Below are 19,276 nucleotides of genomic sequence, written 5' to 3'. Positions count from 1 at the left end.
AAGAAAGAAAGAAAGAAAGAAAGAAAGGCAAGAAAGAAAGAAGAAAAGAAAAGAAAGAAAGAAAGAAAGAAAGAAAGAAAAGAAAAGAAAGAAAGAAAAAAAGAAAAGGAAGAAGGAAAAAGAAGGAAGGTAGGAAGGGAAAGAGGGAGGGACGGGACGGGAATAAATTAGGTATGTGGCTGCAGAGGTCCCCTCGGGTATAATTCTTCTTAGCAATGTCACCTGTCTGTAGTCTTGTACCGGGAAGCAGCATTCTGTGACTAAAGCCTCCTACCTCGCCAGGCTTCTCACTTTAGACTGGTTCGAAGCCAATGGCCTCCACAACCTTGTTCATGCTGTCTTTTTGTTCTGGAATACTCATTATCTTTTTTTTTTTTTTTGAGAGAGAGAGTCTCCTTCTGTCGCCCAGGCTGGAGTGCAGTGGCGCGATCTCGGCTCACTGCAAGCTCTGCCTCCTGGGTTCACGCCATTCTCCTGCCTCAGCTTCCCGAGTAGCTGGGACTACAGGCGCCCGCCACCACGCCCAGATAATTTTTTGTATTTTTGGTAGAGACGGGGTTTCGCTGTGTTAGCCAGGATAGTCTCGATCTCCTGACCTCGTGATCCACCCGCCTCGGCCTCCCAAAGTGCTGGAATTACAGGCCTGAGCCACCGCGCCCGGCCTTGGAATACTCTTTATCTTTGCTGCTCATTCTCATCTCATCAGTTCTCTTCAAGATCCAGTTGAAAAGTCACTGCCTCAGCTGCTTTACACTCCTGCAGAAGCAGCTCCCCTGCCCCCACTTTATCCACACTTCTCTTGCAGCGCCTCCTCCATTGCATCTTAACTATTTGTGGATCTCAGTCCCCTCTATGCCGGGGCCCTGCCCACCCCCCACCACCAACACACCAAATGTGAGCATGCAACCGAATGATTGGCCCACTGGGCTTCCAATATCACTTTGCATGAGGAATGAAGACATGGGAGAGAAATGGTCTGCGTGTCTAATAAAATGTTCTCTACAAATGGAGAAAATTCCCCTTCAGCATTACAGGAAGTTTATTTTCTGATTTTTCAATTCTAGCTCAGCTTTTAAGCAGTCGACAGGGTGGGATTCTTAAACCTAAACCCCAGCTCCCTCATCACCTCCACCAACTTTTCCAAAGGACAAACATCCTTTGCTGCCACCTATGCTAAATCCATTAGCAAACACGCTTGGGAGTGTGGGCTGCCTTTGGGAGTTGTTAGTCAACTGATTGCTAGGGTCAGTATCAGTTACCCTGCATGCATTTGAGGACTGAGTTTGTATGTTGCTTTTGTTCTTTCAATTTTGATTTTAAGTTCAGGGGTACATGTGCAGGACGTGCAGGTTTGTTACATAGGTAAACGTGTGCCACAGTGGTTTACCGCACAGATCATCCCATCACCTATGTATTAAGCCCAGCGTCTCTATTAGCTCTTCTTCCTGATGCTCTCCCTCCTGCCACGTCCCCCACCAGCCCCAGTGTGTGTTGTTCCCCTGCATGTGTCCATAAGTTCTCATCAATCAGCTCCCACTTATGAGAACATGTGGTGTTTGGTTTTCTGTCTCTGCGTTAGTATGCTGAGAATAATGGCTTCCAACTTCATCCATGTCCCTGCAAAGGACATGATCTCGTTCCTCTTTATGGCTGCATAGTATTCTATGGCGTATATATACCACATTTTCTTTATCTAGTCTATCATTGATGGGCATTTAGATTGATTTCATGCCTTTGCTATTGTGAATAGTGCTGCAATGAACATATGTGTGCATGTATCTTTATGACAGAATGATTTATATTCCTTTGGGTCTAAGAGATTGCTGGGTCAAATTCCTGTATGTTTTAGTTCAGGTCTAAAAAAGTAAAATCATTAATTAAGGGAATTTAGCAGAGTTATTTTGGCCCTGAGAGGATGTGATTTAAAATATTCAGAAAATGTAGTTGAAGTAGTTGATTTGGCAGGTAATTGTGTAATTGCAGGGAATTCAAGGGACTCTGAATTCAATTCAGGGAATTCAAACAGACCTCTTTGCCTTTGAGCCAGTTTTCCCCCTAGGCTTTTCTTGGCCTGCAAAAATCCTGGTTGTCTTTGAGGATCCAGTTGAGTTGCTCTTGCTCCTGAATCATTGACAAGCCCCTACTCCCAGGCAGAGCAGTTTGTCCTTTGTGCCCCAAGTACTTTTTGTTGTCACTTTTGTTAGGGTTTGCGGTTTAATCATCTGTTGCTGCTGCCAGAAAGCAGAGTCTTGGAGAGTAGGGAGCTTTATATCTTTGTGAGCCTCAACCCACACAAAGCTTGGTGTCAGATTGAATTCAAATTCACCTTATGTTGCTAGTATGAAATAAATTGTGTTGTTGCTTTCATACAAATACAGCAGTTTTCTGCTAATAAGACCTGCAATGTGAAATTAAAAAAGAAAAAAAAAATAGGTTTCTACCGTCCAAGTCACTGACAGAATCTACAACAGATTGACAGAGTTACAGCTGTTTCCAGCCCCAGTTTTAGACACCATACAGCCTTTCTAGAAGGCTTGCCAGTCATCATCATCCCTTAAGTTCTTACAATGCCAGGCACTAAACTGATGGCCTTTTCGGGACTACAGGAACACACCACCACACCCAGCTAATTTGTTTGTATTTTTAGTAGACAGGGTTTTGTCATGTTGTTCAGGTTGGTCTTGAACTCCTTATCTCAAATGATCCGCCTGCCTCAGCCTCCCAAAGTTCTGGGATTACAGGTGTGAACCACTGCGCCCAGCCTCCTATGTTAATTCTATACTTAACATTTTAAGGAACTGCTAAACTGTTTTCCAACGGGTTGCAACATCTTGCATGCCCACCTGCAGTGTATGAGGGTTCCAATTTTCTCACATCCTTGCCAATACTTGTTATTGTCTATCTTTTTTAGTTTAGCCCTTCTAGTGAGTGTGAAGTGGTATCCTCTTATAGTTCTGATTAGCATGTCCCTAATTAACAACGATGTTGGACATCATGTACTTGTTGGCCTTTGATATATTTTCTTAGAAGAGGACCAAGTGCCCTTTGGACATTATTTCTTTGAATTAAGATTGTTGCAATCGCTGAGGACACTGGGATATGGAGTTTGTATTACTTGCCCAAGGACACCCAGCTAGTAAGTGTCAGTGTCAAGATGATTACATTTGAATTTTAAATGGGGTCTATTAGGAGATGAAATTGTCTGACATTGAATTAAGGACACACTATATGGACAAAATGTTAGTTTAGGTCTGTAACTCCTAAATCCTATGACCAAGAAAATAGCTAAGACTCATTTAAAAAATAAATAAATGGGCCGGGCCTGGTGGCTCACGCCTGTAATCCCAGAACTTTGGGAGGCTGAGGTGGGCGGATCACCTGAGGTCAGGAGATCGAGACCAACCTGGCCAATATGGTGAAACCCCATCTCTAGTAAAAATACAAAAATTAGCCAGGCGTGGTGGTGTACGCCTGTAATCCCAGCTACTTGGGAGGCTGAGGCAGGAGAATTGCGGGAACCCAGGAGGCAGAGGTTGCAGTGAGCCGAGATCACGTCACTGCATTCCAGCCTGGGCGACAGCAAGACTCCGTCTCATAAAATAAAATAGGCCGGGCATGGTGGCTCAGCCCTGTAATCCCAACACTTTGGAAGGCCAAGTCAGGTGGATCACGAGGTCAGGAGTTCAAGACCAGTCTGACTAACTTGGTGAAACCCCATCTCTACTAAAAATGCAAAAAAAATTAGCCGGGTGTGGTGGCAGGCTCCTATAATCCCAACTACTCGGGAGGCTGAGGTAGAGAATTGCTTGAATCTGGGAGGCAGAGGTTGCAGTGAACTGAGATCACCCCACTGCACTCCAGCCTGGGTGACAGAGTGAGACTCCATCTCATAAATAAATAAAATAAAATAAAACAAAATAAAATAAAATAAAACATTAAATCAATTAATTAATGGGGCCGGGCGCAGTGGCTCACGCCTGTAATCCAGCATTTTGGGAGGTGGAGGCGGGCAGATCACCTGAGGTCAGGAGTTCGAGAGCAGTCTGGCCAACATGGTGAAACCCCGTCTCCACTAAAAATACAAAAAAATTAGCCAGGTGTGGTGGTGGGCGCCTGTAATCCCAGCTACTTGGGAGGCTGAGGCAGGAGAATCACTGGAAACTGGGAGGCAGGGGTTGCAGTGAGCTGAGATTGCACCACTGAACCCCAGCCTGGGCGACAGAGCAAAAACTCTGTCTCTAAATAAATAAATAAATAAATAAATAAATGGGATGGTCAGAGAGCTGCTGGGAAAATAAATAAACAAATAAACAAAGCAATTTAATCCTAATATGTAGTTACTGTGATTCGATTCCTTTTCTGCGATTTTATGTAAACAATCATCCCTCTTTTTAAGAATCAAGTGGGTACAGCTCCCTCCTTTCTAATAAAACTGTATCTTGTGTTTCTAGTCTATGTCCTTTTCCTGTCAGCTCTTGCACGATGAGCTGAAGGGTTTGTGCTGAAGTCCTAGTTGGTGCTTTTTGCTTTTACTTTTTTGGCTTTTTTCCATTTTGCAAGAGCTGTCCCTTGGCTGTGGTCTCCATTTTTGTGGGTGCTCATTGGTCTCTGCTATGTACATTTGACCACCTAGAAACTTAAGAGTTTTGTTTAAATCCACATCAAGCCGGCTCACTCCAAACTTCCTTAGTGATTTTTGCTGCTTTAAATACTACCTTTTGTGTTCCTGAGCTTGACAAATTTAGGAGTGTCTGACAGGGTTTCATGTTCTTTTGTTTTTACCTTGAAGGATTCATAAATGTGTCTCTTTCTAGTTTTCTCCTTATTAGGAATAAAGTGAACTTCAAATTCCTATGATCGTTGCAATCCTAACCTCTTTCGTGCCTTGGTGAAAAATCATAACACTTTTCATGAAGGGTAAATCAGTCACCCTTGTAGAATTTTCCATTCAAATACTGAGCCATGCGAAGCTGTTTTTAGCTGTTCTCGTGACTTTCCCGAGTTTAGTCCTGGTCTGGGAGACTCAAGTGTCTTCAGGCAAAAGCCAGCAGTGGAGTAGGGTGTAAGGCTTCCTTGCTTTTCAGCTCCCAAGCAGTACAAGGGATGGTTAAGATGGCAGGGGAAATGAAATGAAAGAAAAGGCAAGGTTAAGGAATGAAATCAGTTACAATGATAGGTCACTGTTGACAAGATGTGGGGCCTGAAAGTAGAAACTTGGAGTTGTTCCAGAGGTTTCAGGGTCTAGTTCCAAGGGCAGCTAGAAATGACTTGATCTTTTCCCCATGTGTAATTTTTTCCCAATGTGTGTTTTTAGCTTCTTAAACTGATTTCTGTAAGGCAGCCTCTTTTGCTGTTCTTTATGCCTCACTGCTGAGCTTCCCTGCCATGTCTGTGCATGCTGACGTGCTGGGACTGGGTTACAGACAGGCTACACTTTGGTCTCAGCAGCATATATGGCAGGCAAAACCCAGGGCAGTTGAAACCTTTTGGCCAGATACCTCTGGCTGAGAGCAGCTGTGTCCATTCAAACCACAGGTGTCAGACAAATGCAGCTGACCAATGAACAATGTGGGGGTTAGGCCCACTGAACCCCTGTGTAGCCAGAAACCTATGTATAGCTTTTGATTCCCCAAAAACTTAACTACTAAAAACCTACTGTTGGCTGGGCACATTGGCTGATGCCTATAATCCTAGCACTTTGGGTGGCTGAGGCGGACGGATCACGAGGTCAGGAGTTCGAGACCAGCCTGTCCAATATGGTGAAACCTCATCTCTACTATAATATAAAAAAATTAGCCAGGCATGGTGGTGTGCATTTGTAGTCCCAGCCACTTGGGAGGCTGAGGCAGGAGAATTGCTTGAACCTGGGAGGCAGAAGTTGCAGTGAGCCGAGATCATGCCACTGCACTCCAGTCTGGGCCACAGAGTGAGACTCCATCTCAAAAAAAAAAAAAAAAAACCACACACAAAAACCCTGCTGTTGACCGGAAGCTTTACCAGTAACAATTATATACTGTGTTATTACAATAAAGTAAGCAATTGTAAATAAATATTTGCCAAGGGTCAACTTTAATTGCTTTCAATATGTGTCATCGTTGAAAAGCACTTCCTTACTGAATAACTCATCCCACGTTAAACACTAGATTTCAAAATATCAGAAAGGCAGTTTCCATTTGGTCATAAAAGGCAGGGAAGAGCCATATCTGTTAATAGAGTATCGATCTTTAGGTGGAATCACATTTTAATAAATATCCTATGTTAATTTTGTTGAGTCAGACAATTTCTATCAATCAGACAACCTAAGCAACTCTAACACTGGCACCGTTTTGTTGATGGGAATGTAAATGTTTTCTAAAGAGGAAATTCTTTTTTTTTTTGAGACGGAGTCTCGCTGTGTCACCCAGGCTGGAGTGCAGTGGCGCGATCTCGGCTCACTGCAAGCTCCGCCTCCCAGGTTCACGCCATTCTCCTGCCTCAGCCTCCGAGTAGCTGGGGCTACAGGCGCCCGCCACCACGCCCGGCTAGTTTTTTGTATTTTTAGTAGAGACGGGGGTTTCACCATGTTAGCCAGGATGGTCTCGATCTCCTGACCTCGTGATCCACCCGCCTCAGCCTCCCAAAGTGCTGGGATTACAGGCTTGAGCCACCGCGCCCGGCCCTAAAGAGGAAATTCTATAGGACAAATATTTTATCAAAGAGAGAGCAGAGAGACTAACACTGATGCTTTATTTGGTTAACTCACCTGAACTTCACAGAAAACCTCTGAGGAACATGGTTATTATCTCCAATTTGCAGATGAGGAAGCTGAGGCTTCAAAAGGTAAAATTACTTCATCTAAGTGTGTTTCACCCCTAATTCATGATCATTCTAATCTACATACTGCTTCTCTGAAGTTCCTGTAAGTTATGCAACTTATTTAATGAAAATATTGGCCGGGCGCGGTGGCTCATGCCTGTAATCCCAGCACTTTGGGAGGCCGAGGCGGGCAGATCACCTGAGGTCAGGAGTTTGAGACCAGCCTGGCCAATATGGTGAAACCCTGTCTATACCAAAAATACAAAAAAAATTAGCCAGGCGTGGTGGTGGGTGCCTGTAATCCCAGCTACTCAGGAGGCTGAGGCAGGAGAATCGCTTGAATCCAGGGGTTGGAGGTTGCAGTGAACCAAGATCGCGCCATTGTACTCTAGCCTGGGTGACAGAGTGAGACTCCGTCTTAAAAAAAAAAGGAAAGAAAAGAAAATACTGCTCTTTGAAGATCTATAAAATGTTGAAAGATCTCAGAGAGGTTTTCAACCTTTTATTTATTATTTATATTTTAAAGCTGGTTTTTATGAAAGTAGTATATCCTTATTTTAAAAATTTAAATAGTACACAAAAGATTAAGAAAAATAAAACATGTCCATACTTCCTCATCCTTCTCTGTATACATCCTTTTTCCAGAGATAATCAACATTAATAATATGTTGGTAATCTATGACATACCCATCCACATATAAAAATATGCTTTATGGAATCATTACACTTTTTTTTTCTTTTGTGGTTCATGATTTTATGTCCTACCTTAAGAAATTTTTGCCATCCCGAGATCACAAAGATTTCCTTCAACCTTTTATTTTAAACTAGTTCAAACTTACTATACTTACAAGAATAGTATAAGGAGCTCTCGTATACCTTTTACCCATGTTTCCCAAACCATAATATTTTGTACACTTGCCTAATCGTATTCTCCCCTCTCTCTTATTCATATATTTTTCTTAAACTATTTGCAAGTTATCCCTTAAAATTTCAAAGCATATTTTCTAGCAACAAAGACACCCACCCCCACGTAACCACAGTACAACTATCAAGTGATAGTAGCATTACTATTTAATCCACAGACCCTATTCCAGTATGCATGGTTATACTCATCACGTCCTTCACAAATCTGGGATCTGGTCAAGAATCTTGAGCTAACCTTGGCCATCATATCTCTCCAGTTTGGAACAATTTCTCAGTCTGTCTTTGTCTTCTAAGATCTTCTCATTTTTGAAGAGTGCAGCTCTGGTGATTTCTCATGATTAGATTTAGGTTATACCTTTTAGGCAAAGATATGGCAAAAATAATGCTGTAGAGCCTTATGATGATGATGACTTTTTATCAGTTGCCTAAGATAGTACCTGACACATTTCTTCAGTGAAAAGCTAGGAAGTGTTTTTATTTATTACTAAGTAGATATCCTATTTATCAAATAATCCTTCCCCAGTTTTGCCATTCTTTGGATCTTGCCTGACTCAATTTTTACTGTGATAGTTAACAAATCATGATTTTTAAATAAAATTCATCCTTCTTCTATGTTTATTAGTTGACATTCAACTATAAGGTAGAGCCATCTCTTCTTCTGTGTGTTGGCTTATTTATTTATATCTCCAGGGAGTTAGATTTCTATTTATTCAATGGGTTATAATCCAGTACTCTTTTTACTTACTTTACTGCTCAAATTGTTCCAGACTTGGCCAGTGAAAGCCTGTTCAAGCTGGCTTGTGTGTTCTTTCAACAAGTCCCCGTGATTCTTTTTGGCACAGATGTTCCAAGCTGATCCTGCACTTAACCTGCCCCAGTCTTGCAATCAGCCATTCTCTCCAAGAAGGAAGCCCTGGTTCTATTGAATAGAGAATGGTATTTAGAGATCAAAATCTGGGAGACTGAAACAGGAGGATCACTTGAGCCCAGGAGTTTGAGGCCGCAGTGAGTTAAGATCTTGCCACTGCACTCCATGCCCTCCAGCCTGGGCAACAGAATGAGACCCTCTCTCTAAAAAAAAATTGAAAGTAAATAAATGAAAGCGAACACCACAGTTCTCCTTATGTCTCAGGATTTTTCCATGAAGTGGATCTGGGCCCTGACACCAAGATGTTCCTGGGCCTCCCAGAAAGGGCACTGCAAAAGGACGCACAAAAGAGCAAGAGCTTGGGAGCCAAGCCGTTCACATTCAGGTCTCAGGTCAGCCATTGCTACCTGAGTGACTGGGGGCAAACACCAGTGACCTTCTGAGTCTAGCACCTAATGCCAGTTATCAAAGTACTTGTTTTTGTACTTTGTGTAAGTGGAAATATACAGCATGCATTGTTTTTTCTATCTGGCTGGCTTTTGTTCAACATTATGTTTGTGAGATTCACCTTTTTTTGTTGCAGGCAGTTGTATTTCTTCTTCATTCATTCTCATTGCTGCATAGAGAGAAGAACCCATATTTGAAGAGGTTTTTTTGTTTGTTTGTTTGTTTGTTTCTGAGATGAAGTCTCGCTCTGTCGCCCAGACTGGAAGGCAGTGGCGTAATCTCAGTTCACTGCAACCTTCACCCCCTGGGTTCAAGCAATTCTCTGTCTCAGCCTCCTGAGTAGCTGGGATTATAGGCTCGTGCCACCACGCCTGCCTAACTTTTGTATTTTTAGTATAGAAGGGGTTTCACCATGTTGGACAGGCTGGTCTTGAACGCCTGACCTCGTGATCCACGTGCCTCAGCCTCACAAAGTGCTGGGATTGCAGGCGTGTGCGACTGCGCCTGGCGCGAAGACATTTTTGGTTGTCAGAGGTCGAGGGAGGGAAGCAAAAGGTGCTACTAGCATTAGTGGGTAGAGGCCAGGGGTGCCCCTCAACATCCTACAATGCACAGAGCAGCACATCCCACAACACACAGCCCTTACAACATGGCATTTTCCAGCCCAAAATGCCAATAGTGCCAAGGCTGAGAAACCCTGCTGTTGGTGGAATGCTCACCACAGTCTCCAGTTTGGCTCTATTATGAATATGGCCACAGCGAATCTTGACTTAGGTGGCTTTTGATGAATATAGTGCATTTCTGTTGAGTAAATACTGGAGAATGGAATTTTGGGTCATAGGATATAGATACGCTCAACTTTAGTAGACATTGTCGGTTTTTCAACGTTGTCATACCAATTCACACTCCTCCATCAGGGCATGAGGATTCCCGTTGCTCCATGTCTTCATGAATTAAGTTGGTATTTTCTGCCTTACTTCCTTTCTCTCTCAATCTCTCTCTCTCTCTCTCTCTCTCTTTTTTTTTTTTTTGTTGTTGAGACAGGGTCTCGCTCTGTCACCCAGGCTGGAGTATAGTGGCACAATGTGGGCTCACTGCAACATCCACCTCCCAGGCTCAAGCGATTCTCCTGCCTCAGTCTCCTGAGTAGCTCTCTGTCTCTTTTTAAAAATCCTTTTCTTACACCCTTTTCGAATTCAGCTTATGCCCACGACTCAATGCAGCAGTGTTTATTGTTAAATAATTCTGTTCTGTATTTTGTAAAATATGGATTGTGCCCAGATGTGGTTGCTGTGTGTAGTAATTAGAGATGGTGTTTGGGAGATGACTCGTAACCAGGGCTTCTCTCATTTAAAGATAAGTACCAGCTGTTTGTGTATTCATTTTCTCCCACTATTGCCACCAATTAGTTTTCCATAGTAAATTTTGCTGTAGTGGTTAGATTATCCATCATTTGAGTTCATGTTTACAAAGTATTTCCAAATTGTACAGTACTGTTTACCCCATTTTTTGTTTGTTTGTTTGAGACGGAGTTTTGTTCTTGTTGCCTAGGCTGGGGTGCAGTGGCACAATCTGGGCTCTTCCTCCTGGGTTTGAGCAATTCTCCTGTCTCAGCCTCCCGAGTATCTGGGATTACAGGCACCCACCACCATGCCTGGCTAATTTTTGTATTTTTAGTAGACATGGGGTTTCGCCGTGTAAGCCAGGCTGGTCTTGAACTCCTGACCTCAGGTGATCCACCTGCCTTGGCCTACCAAAATGCTGGGATTACAGCCATGAGCCACCACGTCCGGCCTAACATTTTTTTTTTTTCCTAACAATATATTAGTTATAGGGAAAGTAGAGATGGGGTCATTGAGGAAAAAAAAAGTCAAATAATTTTGGTCTCTGGTCCCTTGACTCCCAAACTTTGGTCCTAGGATGAGTACTTTCAGCTTTATCTGGGACCAAAATGCAAATTATTATTATTATTGAGACAGGATCTTGCTTTGTCACCCAGGCTAGAGTGCGGTGGCACCATCATGCCTTACTGCAGCCTTGATCTGCCAAATTCAAGTGATCTTCCCACCTCAGCCTCCCAGGTAGGTGGCATGCACCACTGTGCCTGGCTTTTTAACGGTTTTGTAAAGACAAGGTCTCACTATGTTGCTCAGGCTGGTCCCAAACTCCTGAGCTCAAGTAATCCTCTCTCTCGGCCTCCCGAAAGTGCTGGGATTATAGGTGTGAGCCACCACACTTGTCAGAAATGTAAACTATTAAACTCACCTGGAACCTACTGAACTCTTAGGGCCCTGTAACCTGTATTTCTACAGCTTCTCCAGGTGATGAGATGTAAAAGTAAAGTTTGCAATCCACTGATCAGTACTATCCTTATCCTCAAGCTACAGACACACCCAATATGGCTGACAGTTGTGGAGACCAATGTTTTGGTAACACAATTAATGAGTCAGTCACCCTCCCAGTGTTAAACAATTTCCACAGGTAAATTCAGTGGTAAGTCTTGTCTTGAGATGTTCATTGGCCATGACCTATTTTTGGCAACTTATTTTTCATTTTCCAAGGCCCCAAATGTCAGGATTTTCATATTTCCAATTGCTAGATGTATGCTAATAGAAGACTGCCCCTAGCCACATGTGCCTTAACATTTGCCTATTTAAATACGTTGTATATAGTCTTTTGCAAGTGTTTGCTTGGCATCATTCAGCATCCAGGAAGTGTTTCCATGGTAACTTTGCTGCATCAAAATCAGGTACAGATTACACCAGCTCACACAGATGGCAAGACCACCTCTGGACTTGCCACCTGGGTCTTTAAAATTCTGCATGTTAAACTTCTTTCCCGCCTCTGAGATGATAATTTATCTTTTTATTTTTAAATTATTATTATTATTATTTATTATTATTATTTTTTGAGATGGAGTCTTGCTCTGTTGCCCAGGCTGGAGTGCAATGGTGCGATCTCGGCTCATAGAAACCTTCGCCTCCCAGGTTCAAGAAATTCTCTGCCTCAGCCTCCCGAGTAGCTGGGACTGCTGGAGCCCGCCACCATGCCTGACTAACTTTTGTATTTTTAGTAGAGACGGGGTTTCACCATCTTGGCCAGGCTGGTCTTGAACTCCTGACCTCATGATCCACCCGCCTTGGCCTCCCAAAGTGCTGGGATTACAGGCATGAGCCACCGTGCCTGGCTATTTTTTAATTTTTATTTTTTATTTATTCATCTTTTGAGACACAGTTTCTCTCTTGTCACCCAGGCTGGAGTGCAGTGGCGCCATCTTGGCTCACTGCAACCTCTGTCTCCCAGGTTCAAGCAATTCTCCTGCCTCAGCCTCCCGAGTAGCTGGAATTACAGGTGCCTGCCACCAAGCCCAGCTAATTTTTGTATTTTTAGTAGAGACGGGGTTTCACCATCTTGGCCAGGCTGGTCTTGAACTCCTGACCTCATGATCCACCCGCCTTGGCCTCCCAAAGTGCTGGGATTACAGGCATGAGCCACTGCGCCTGGCTATTTTTTATTTTTATTTTTTATTTATTCATCTTTTGAGATGCAGTTTCTCTCCTGTCACCCAGGCTGGAGTGCAGTGGCGCCATCTTGGCTCACTGCAACCTCTGTCTCCCAGGTTCAAGCAATTCTCCTGCCTCAGCCTCCCGAGTAGCTGGGATTACAGGTGCCTGCCACCAAGCCCGGCTAATTTTTGTATTTTTAGTAGAGATGGGGGTTCCACCATGTCAGCCAGGCCGGTCTCGAACTCCTGACCTCAGGTGATCCACCCGTCTCGGCCTCCCAAAGTGCTGGGATTACAGGCGTGAGCTACTGCACCCGGCCTGAGATGAGAATTTAAAATAATGCTTTGGGTTCTGTGATCTAGACAACAACTTCTTTTGTTGCTAATTAGATGAATGGTATAGAAAGTAAAATGATTGGGCCTCCAGAGAAGCAGGATTTTCCTCAGGGAATGCAGTTGGAGAATGTCTTTGTTACGGGAGGATTGTTTTTTTAGTTAAAGATGTGCTTTGGAAGTGTCTTCTTTCTTCACGTTAGTATCATGATCATTATCTTGTTAAAAAAAAAAAAAAAAGAAAACATTTACGGCCAGGCACTGTGACTCACCCCTGTAATCCCAACACTTGGGGAGGCCGAGGCGGGCGAATCACAAGGTCAAGAGACCGAGACCATCCTGGCCAACACGGTGAAACCCCGTCTCTACTAAAAATACAAAAATTAGCTGGGCATGGTGGCATGCACCTGTAGTTCCAGCTGCTAGGGAGGCTGAGGCAGGAGAATTGCTTGAATCCGGGAGGCAGAGGTTACAGTGAGCCGAGATCATGCCACTGCACTCCAGCCTGCCAATAAAGCAAGACTCCATCTCAAAAAAAAAAAAAAAAAAAAAAATTAGAAACCACCTGGCCACCCAGAACAGAATTACAGTCAGCACTCTGTTTCCTCAGGTCCTGAATCCTTAGATTCAACCATCCTCAGCACTGTTTCCCCAGGTCCTAAATCCTTGGATTCACCCAACCTCAGCATTGTTTCCCCAGGTCCTAAATCCTTGGATTCATCCTTGGGCGGGGAAAAGAATGGTTGCTTCTGTACTGAACATGTAGAGGCCTTTTTTTTTTTTTTTCTTGGCATTATTCCCTAAGGAATACAGCATAACAACTGTTTACACAGCATTTACATTGTATTCGGTATTATAAGTAATTTAGAGATGATTTAAAGTACAAGAAAGGCTGTGCATAGGTTATATGCAAATACTACATCATGTTATATCAGGGACTTATACATCTGTGGACTTTGGTATCCTCAGAGGTCCTCCAAGGGATGACTGTACTTAATAGGTTGTCCAAAATGAATTGGACTGCCAGCATTCTCTACTTTTCCATGTCTTACTTTTAGGTTGGGGAAAAAACAAATCCCTGTATTTTAAAATTAAGAATGAATCCCTGAGTCATTTGACTTTCTTCAATAACAAAGCAAACCACATAAAAATACCCTTCCAAGGAAAGCCATCAGAATGGATACAATCTCAGCCCATTTACCTAACCTTTCTGCCAGTGCAGCTGAGCCTCTCGACACGACTTTAACAAACTCTCTCAGAGCCAGTCTTCTCAGTGCCATCTTTGCTTTCGTTTAACTTTACATGTCTAGTGTTGCTGCTTAAACCTGTGTCCCCTCAAGTCCTTTCCCAACTAAAGGATGGTGGTTATTTGACAATAGACAAACAAGTCTCAGAACAATTATGAGGGTGTAATGAAGTTTGCATTCGTACATGTAATTAAATAGAGGAAAGATGCATGAGCGAATGTGGACACAATCCTCCTCCAGCTGGCACGCCTTGCCTGGAGGTGCTCCTCTGGCAAGGAGATGAAGTCCCAGATTTTTAGTGCATTATGCAAGGTTGTTTCCACCTCCCTCACTGGTTGACTTAACCTGGCAGGTAGCAAACTCTTAGTTTTGTCTGCCTCCAACTCAGCTTTCCCCAGGTCTTTTGCACCTTGACCTTCAGATGGGAAGCCAAGAGGTGCTGAGCACATGGAGGAGGCAATCTTTCCCCCCTTTGATTATGATTATTTTAATTCATTGAGATTCTAAGTCCTCTGTCATTTCAAAGAAAGGATACTGTCTTCACTTTGGAGCTATGTTCTACATATCATCCTAAGTGATCTACAATCATTAAATACGCCGGGCATGGTGGCTCATGCCTGTAATCCCAGCACTTTGGGAGGCCAAAGTGGGTGGATCGCTTGAGCCCAAGAGTTCAAGACCAGCTTGGCCAACATGGCGAAATCCCATCTCTTTTAAATACAAAAATTAGCTGGGCGTGGTGGCACATGCCTGTAATCCCAGCTACTTGTGAGGCTGAGGCAGGAGGATTGCTTGAGCCCAGGAGGTCAAGGCTGCAGTGAGACGTGATGGCGCCACTGCACTGCAGCCTGGGTGACAGAGTCAGACACTGCCTCAAAGGAAGAAAAAGCAAACATACCTCAAATTATGTCTGCAAAATAAAAGACTTCTGAATGGAACACAGAGAAAGCCTCTAAGATGGCCCCAGGGGAGTGTTAACATGTCTAGCCTGATTAATTGGCTAGTTTGGAAATAACTGTATCCAAAGTGAGTGACAAGGCATGGCTGGCTAGTGTCAACTTTGTCCTCAGCTATAGTTAAAGCAGGCTGGGAGGACTGACTTGTTCGGTCTCAGTAGCAAAAAAGTGCATGGTGTCTGGATAAGCAGGTTGTACAGCCTATTAGAAAAGAAAGGTAACAGGTAACAGTCTTCCTCTAATACGATAAGTTATTTTTTTTAAAGTTCTCCTGTCAAGATTTTTTAATACCGGAATCTGAGAGTGGAGAAAATTGGGCCAAGGACAGACAAAAGAGCTGGGAGGAAAATCGACTGTATTTTTCAACACACAAACAATGCCATTTGAAGTACTGGATTGAGTACAGAAGTATCATGAACATTCCTAATTTGGTTAGTGTCTATATTTCTTAATATAGTAATACTATTAATATCTGTCTCCTAAGTTTGTATAAATCCAAACCCCCATGTTATTGGCCAGTTGGAAACAATAATGTAAACAAACTCTGTTGCCCAAATTAAGTTATGTGCACTGAATGCTTTGTCAAACTGTAACTATTTTAATATTCATTCTAGCCACAAGTCTTTGCCAAACAAGATCGCTCTTTTGTTTAGGAGTAGAATACACAATAACCTAATATTTAAAAGTATTATTCAGAAGAAGAACAGCTTGGGATTGAATTTTTCTTTATCATAAATTTTAGATCATTCTCTTTGCTCTACTCCGTAGAAGACACTAAGAATTAGATGGATCTGCTTCCTCATTTTATTGTTTTCTACTTGATCTAAAAATCCAGAGGTGGGTTATATAGAGAGTTTATTCAGGAGACTTTGGTAAGGGAGGGAGAAAAATAATGTACAAGCTGGAAACTCATGAAAAATGTAAACAATGAGAGCTAGAAGAATGGAAGCGACAGTGTGCTCAGGAAATGATGTGTCATTCTGTCGGAGTTCAGGGTGCCCTGAATCCCATGAGAGTAGCACTGGCTTTCCTGCCCATTGTGAAGGCAAGGAATCCGTGTGTTGTCCTATCAATTCCATTCATGGCAGGGTAGAGACTTTTCAAATGGAAGAAAATGTGCATTAAAGGACATTCTTTCTTCGTGGGGTGGGGTAGTGAAGGTATTGGGGTTGAGGCACTGAGTTGTTTAGGTCAGGTAAACAGTGAGGGGAAATGGACAGGCAGTCAATGGTTAAGTTGGTGTTTTGCAAGCCATTCAAGAGGATACCACATAAAATGCATTCATCTACATTTCATTAAAAATTAGTTGGTGGGAAAGTGGAAAGCTGAAGGCAAGAACCTTCCAAGTAAAACAGCTTGATACTTACTCCTTGGCCAGAACACCACTATATTTACAAATAGGGGATAACAACATTCACTTCCTAGGGGGTCCATAAGCTTACTGGGCAGGCATATGACACTTCTGAGCATTCAATGTCATGATGGATTTTTAGGTCAAGTAGAAAACAAGAAAATGAGAAAGCGGATCAATCTAATTCTTAGTGCCTTCTATGGAGTAGAGCAAAGAGAATGATCTAAAATTTTTGATAAAGAAAAATCCAGTCCCAAGCTGTTCTTCCGAATAATGCTTTTAAATATTAGGTTGTTGCGTATTCTACTCCTAAAGAAAAATGATGCTCCCCTGTCTGAGCATCATTTATGACCAAGATTGAAATGATTTCCCATGAAGTTCTAAGGTCTCATCTAACTCAGTGGATGTAGCTCACGACTTGTTCGTTTGACCCCAGTATTCTAATACAAACACCACAGCCGCTGCTGGAAGTGAGAGCAGAGGGGTTCGTTTCAGTGTGGAGCCCAAGGTGCCCCAGCAATTTCAGACCCCCTGGGACAGGAACTCCTCCTCCAGTAAGCTCTTGTTTTGAAAAACAGTGGGGTGGGGCAAAAAAGCATTACAATGGAGCTGGGGTGGATGAGGCTTTCTTCTATTTGAGATGTCGCTTGTGTCAGGTTTCATGAAACAGCGCATTGGAAAACAGAAGCTATTTTCTATCCCGTGGGTTGCGCTGGAAGAGCCGAGAGGCCAGGCTGTGGATCCTTGCCACGAACAACAAGAGAGGGCAAGTCCAGCCGCCTGCTAGGGGACTAGCAGGAAGCAGCACGCCTGCCAGAGCTCATCACTTCAACTCTGGCTTTCACTGCGCTCATTCCCTGAATGGCAATAACCAGGGGGCGGGAGTGGCATGGGAAATGAAAGACAAGAGATCTGGGAAACTAAATCTGCCGGGGGAAAGAGAGTTACCGGAGTTTTAGCCAAACAGCTAGCAGATGCAAACGGGGAGGCAGAGGGAGGAGGGAAGGCTGGGCTTCAGCAACCTGCCACGGGGATTTAAACAAAGGAGGTTTGAGAGAGAGGCGGGATCTGGCTGTAATATCGGCACGGGGACAGAGACAGCAGCTGGACTCGCGGGATGAAGCGGAATCAATTCCCAGCGTCTGCAACAGGGCAGGAGTGACTGGAGTATGTCCCAAAATAAGAACTCAGGGAAACGAGTGAGTTTGGAACAAAGACTTACAGATTGTGACGGTCTCGGACATTTCACCCTTCTTTGAGGCATGCCTTTATCAATGCGTTACCTCTTTGTAATTTCTGTCTCTAGTGTAATTATTTTTATCGTCTTCTCTGTGTTCAATTTTGGGGGAGATCAAAGCTTCCAGAGGCTAAATATCTCAGACCCTTTGATGCTGACTCAAGTTTGCACATCTTTTATCAATGGAAAAACACGTTTCCTGTGGAAAAACAAACTAATGATCCATGAGAAGTCTTCTTGCAAGGAATACTTGACCCAGAGCCACTACATCACAGCCCCTTTATCTAAGGAAGAAGATGACTTTCCCTTGGCGTATATAATGGTCATCCATCATCACTTTGACACCTTTGCAAGGCTCTTCAGGGCTATTTACATGCCCCAAAATATCTACTGTATTCATGTGGATGAAAAAGCAACAACCGAATTTAAAGATGCGGTGGAGCAACTATTGAGCTGCTTCCCAAACGCTTTTCTGGCTTCCAAGATGGAACCGGTTGTCTATGGTGGGATCTCCAGGCTCCAGGCTGACCTGAACTGCATCAAAGATCTTTCTGCCTTGGAGGTCTCATGGAAGTACGTTATCAACACCTGTGGGCAAGACTTCCCCCTGAAAACCAACAAGGAAATAGTTCAGTATCTGAAAGGATTTAAAGGTAAAAATATCACCCCAGGGGTGCTGCCCCCAGCTCATGCAATTGGACGGACTAAATATGTCCACCAAGAGCACCTGGGCAAAGAGCTTTCATATGTGATAAGAACAACAGCGTTGAAACCACCTCCCCCCCATAATCTCACGATTTACTTTGGCTCTGCCTATGTGGCTCTGTCAAGAGAGTTTGCCAACTTTGTTCTGCATGACCCACGGGCTGTTGCTTTGCTCCAGTGGTCCAAGGACACTTTCAGTCCTGATGAGCATTTCTGGGTGACACTCAATAGGATTCCAGGTACGTACAACTCCGTATTTCACGAAAAGAAATGTGTCATATTTGAAAGGTCTTTAGAATAACCAGCCACTTTTTATTAGGAAGTAGAAGATGAAAACCGGAATGAATATATGTAGTTCTCACTCTAGTCCTTTCTAAATGCAGAAGATGTTCTTTTTTTTTTTTTTTTTTTTTTCTTTTTTTGAGACAGGGTCTGGCTCTGTGGCCCAAGCTGGAGTGCAGGTGCGCCATCACAGCTCACTGAAGCCTGGACCTCCTAGTCTCAAGTAATCCTCCCACCTCAGCCTCCTGAGTAGCTAGGACTACAAGTGCACACCACCACGCTAGGCTAATTTTTTAAGAAATTTTTGTGGAGACAGGGTCTCGTTATGTTGCCCAGGCTGGTCTCCAACTCCACAGCTCAAGCTATCCTCCCCACCTTGGCCTCCCAAAGTGCTGGGTTTATAGGCAGGAGCCACCATGCCTGGCCCAGAATGATGTTCTTTATGTGATAATTCACATGTTCTAGCACTACTAAGTAATACCTTTCCATGGTATCACTCTGTGGTCCTTTAAGTTCTTTTGCACACATCATCGTATTACATCTTTACCACAATAGCTATTAGTCCACACTGCTGTTCTTTCTTTCCTCTAAATTTGTCAAGCTTGCTCTTACCCCAGGATCTTTGC

The 19,276-nt window shown here is 43.4% G+C and overlaps 1 protein-coding gene across 5 annotated transcripts in view; it reads left to right on the top strand.

Annotated features, from left to right (window-relative positions):
- The window catches only part of LOC105482411 (glucosaminyl (N-acetyl) transferase 2 (I blood group)), a 108,044-nt gene that overhangs the window by 17,903 nt on the left and 70,865 nt on the right, over nucleotides 1-19,276 (top strand). The window contains exon 1 of one of the 5 annotated variants that reach the window (XM_011750871.3): nucleotides 10,097-18,607. The exons of 3 other annotated variants lie outside the window; for them this stretch is intronic. In XM_011750871.3, coding sequence (XP_011749173.1) covers nucleotides 17,689-18,607 — 919 coding nt within the window. In that variant the 5' untranslated portion in view covers nucleotides 10,097-17,688. Of the gene's footprint in view, nucleotides 1-10,096; nucleotides 18,608-19,276 lie in introns of those variants that run through there. One more of the 5 variants, XM_071097651.1, reaches the window with a different exon arrangement.

Source organism: Macaca nemestrina, chromosome 5 (genome assembly GCF_043159975.1).
Source record: "Macaca nemestrina isolate mMacNem1 chromosome 5, mMacNem.hap1, whole genome shotgun sequence".
Classification (NCBI taxonomy): Eukaryota; Metazoa; Chordata; class Mammalia; order Primates; family Cercopithecidae; genus Macaca; species Macaca nemestrina.
This window is presented reverse-complemented; position numbering and strand designations above follow the sequence as displayed.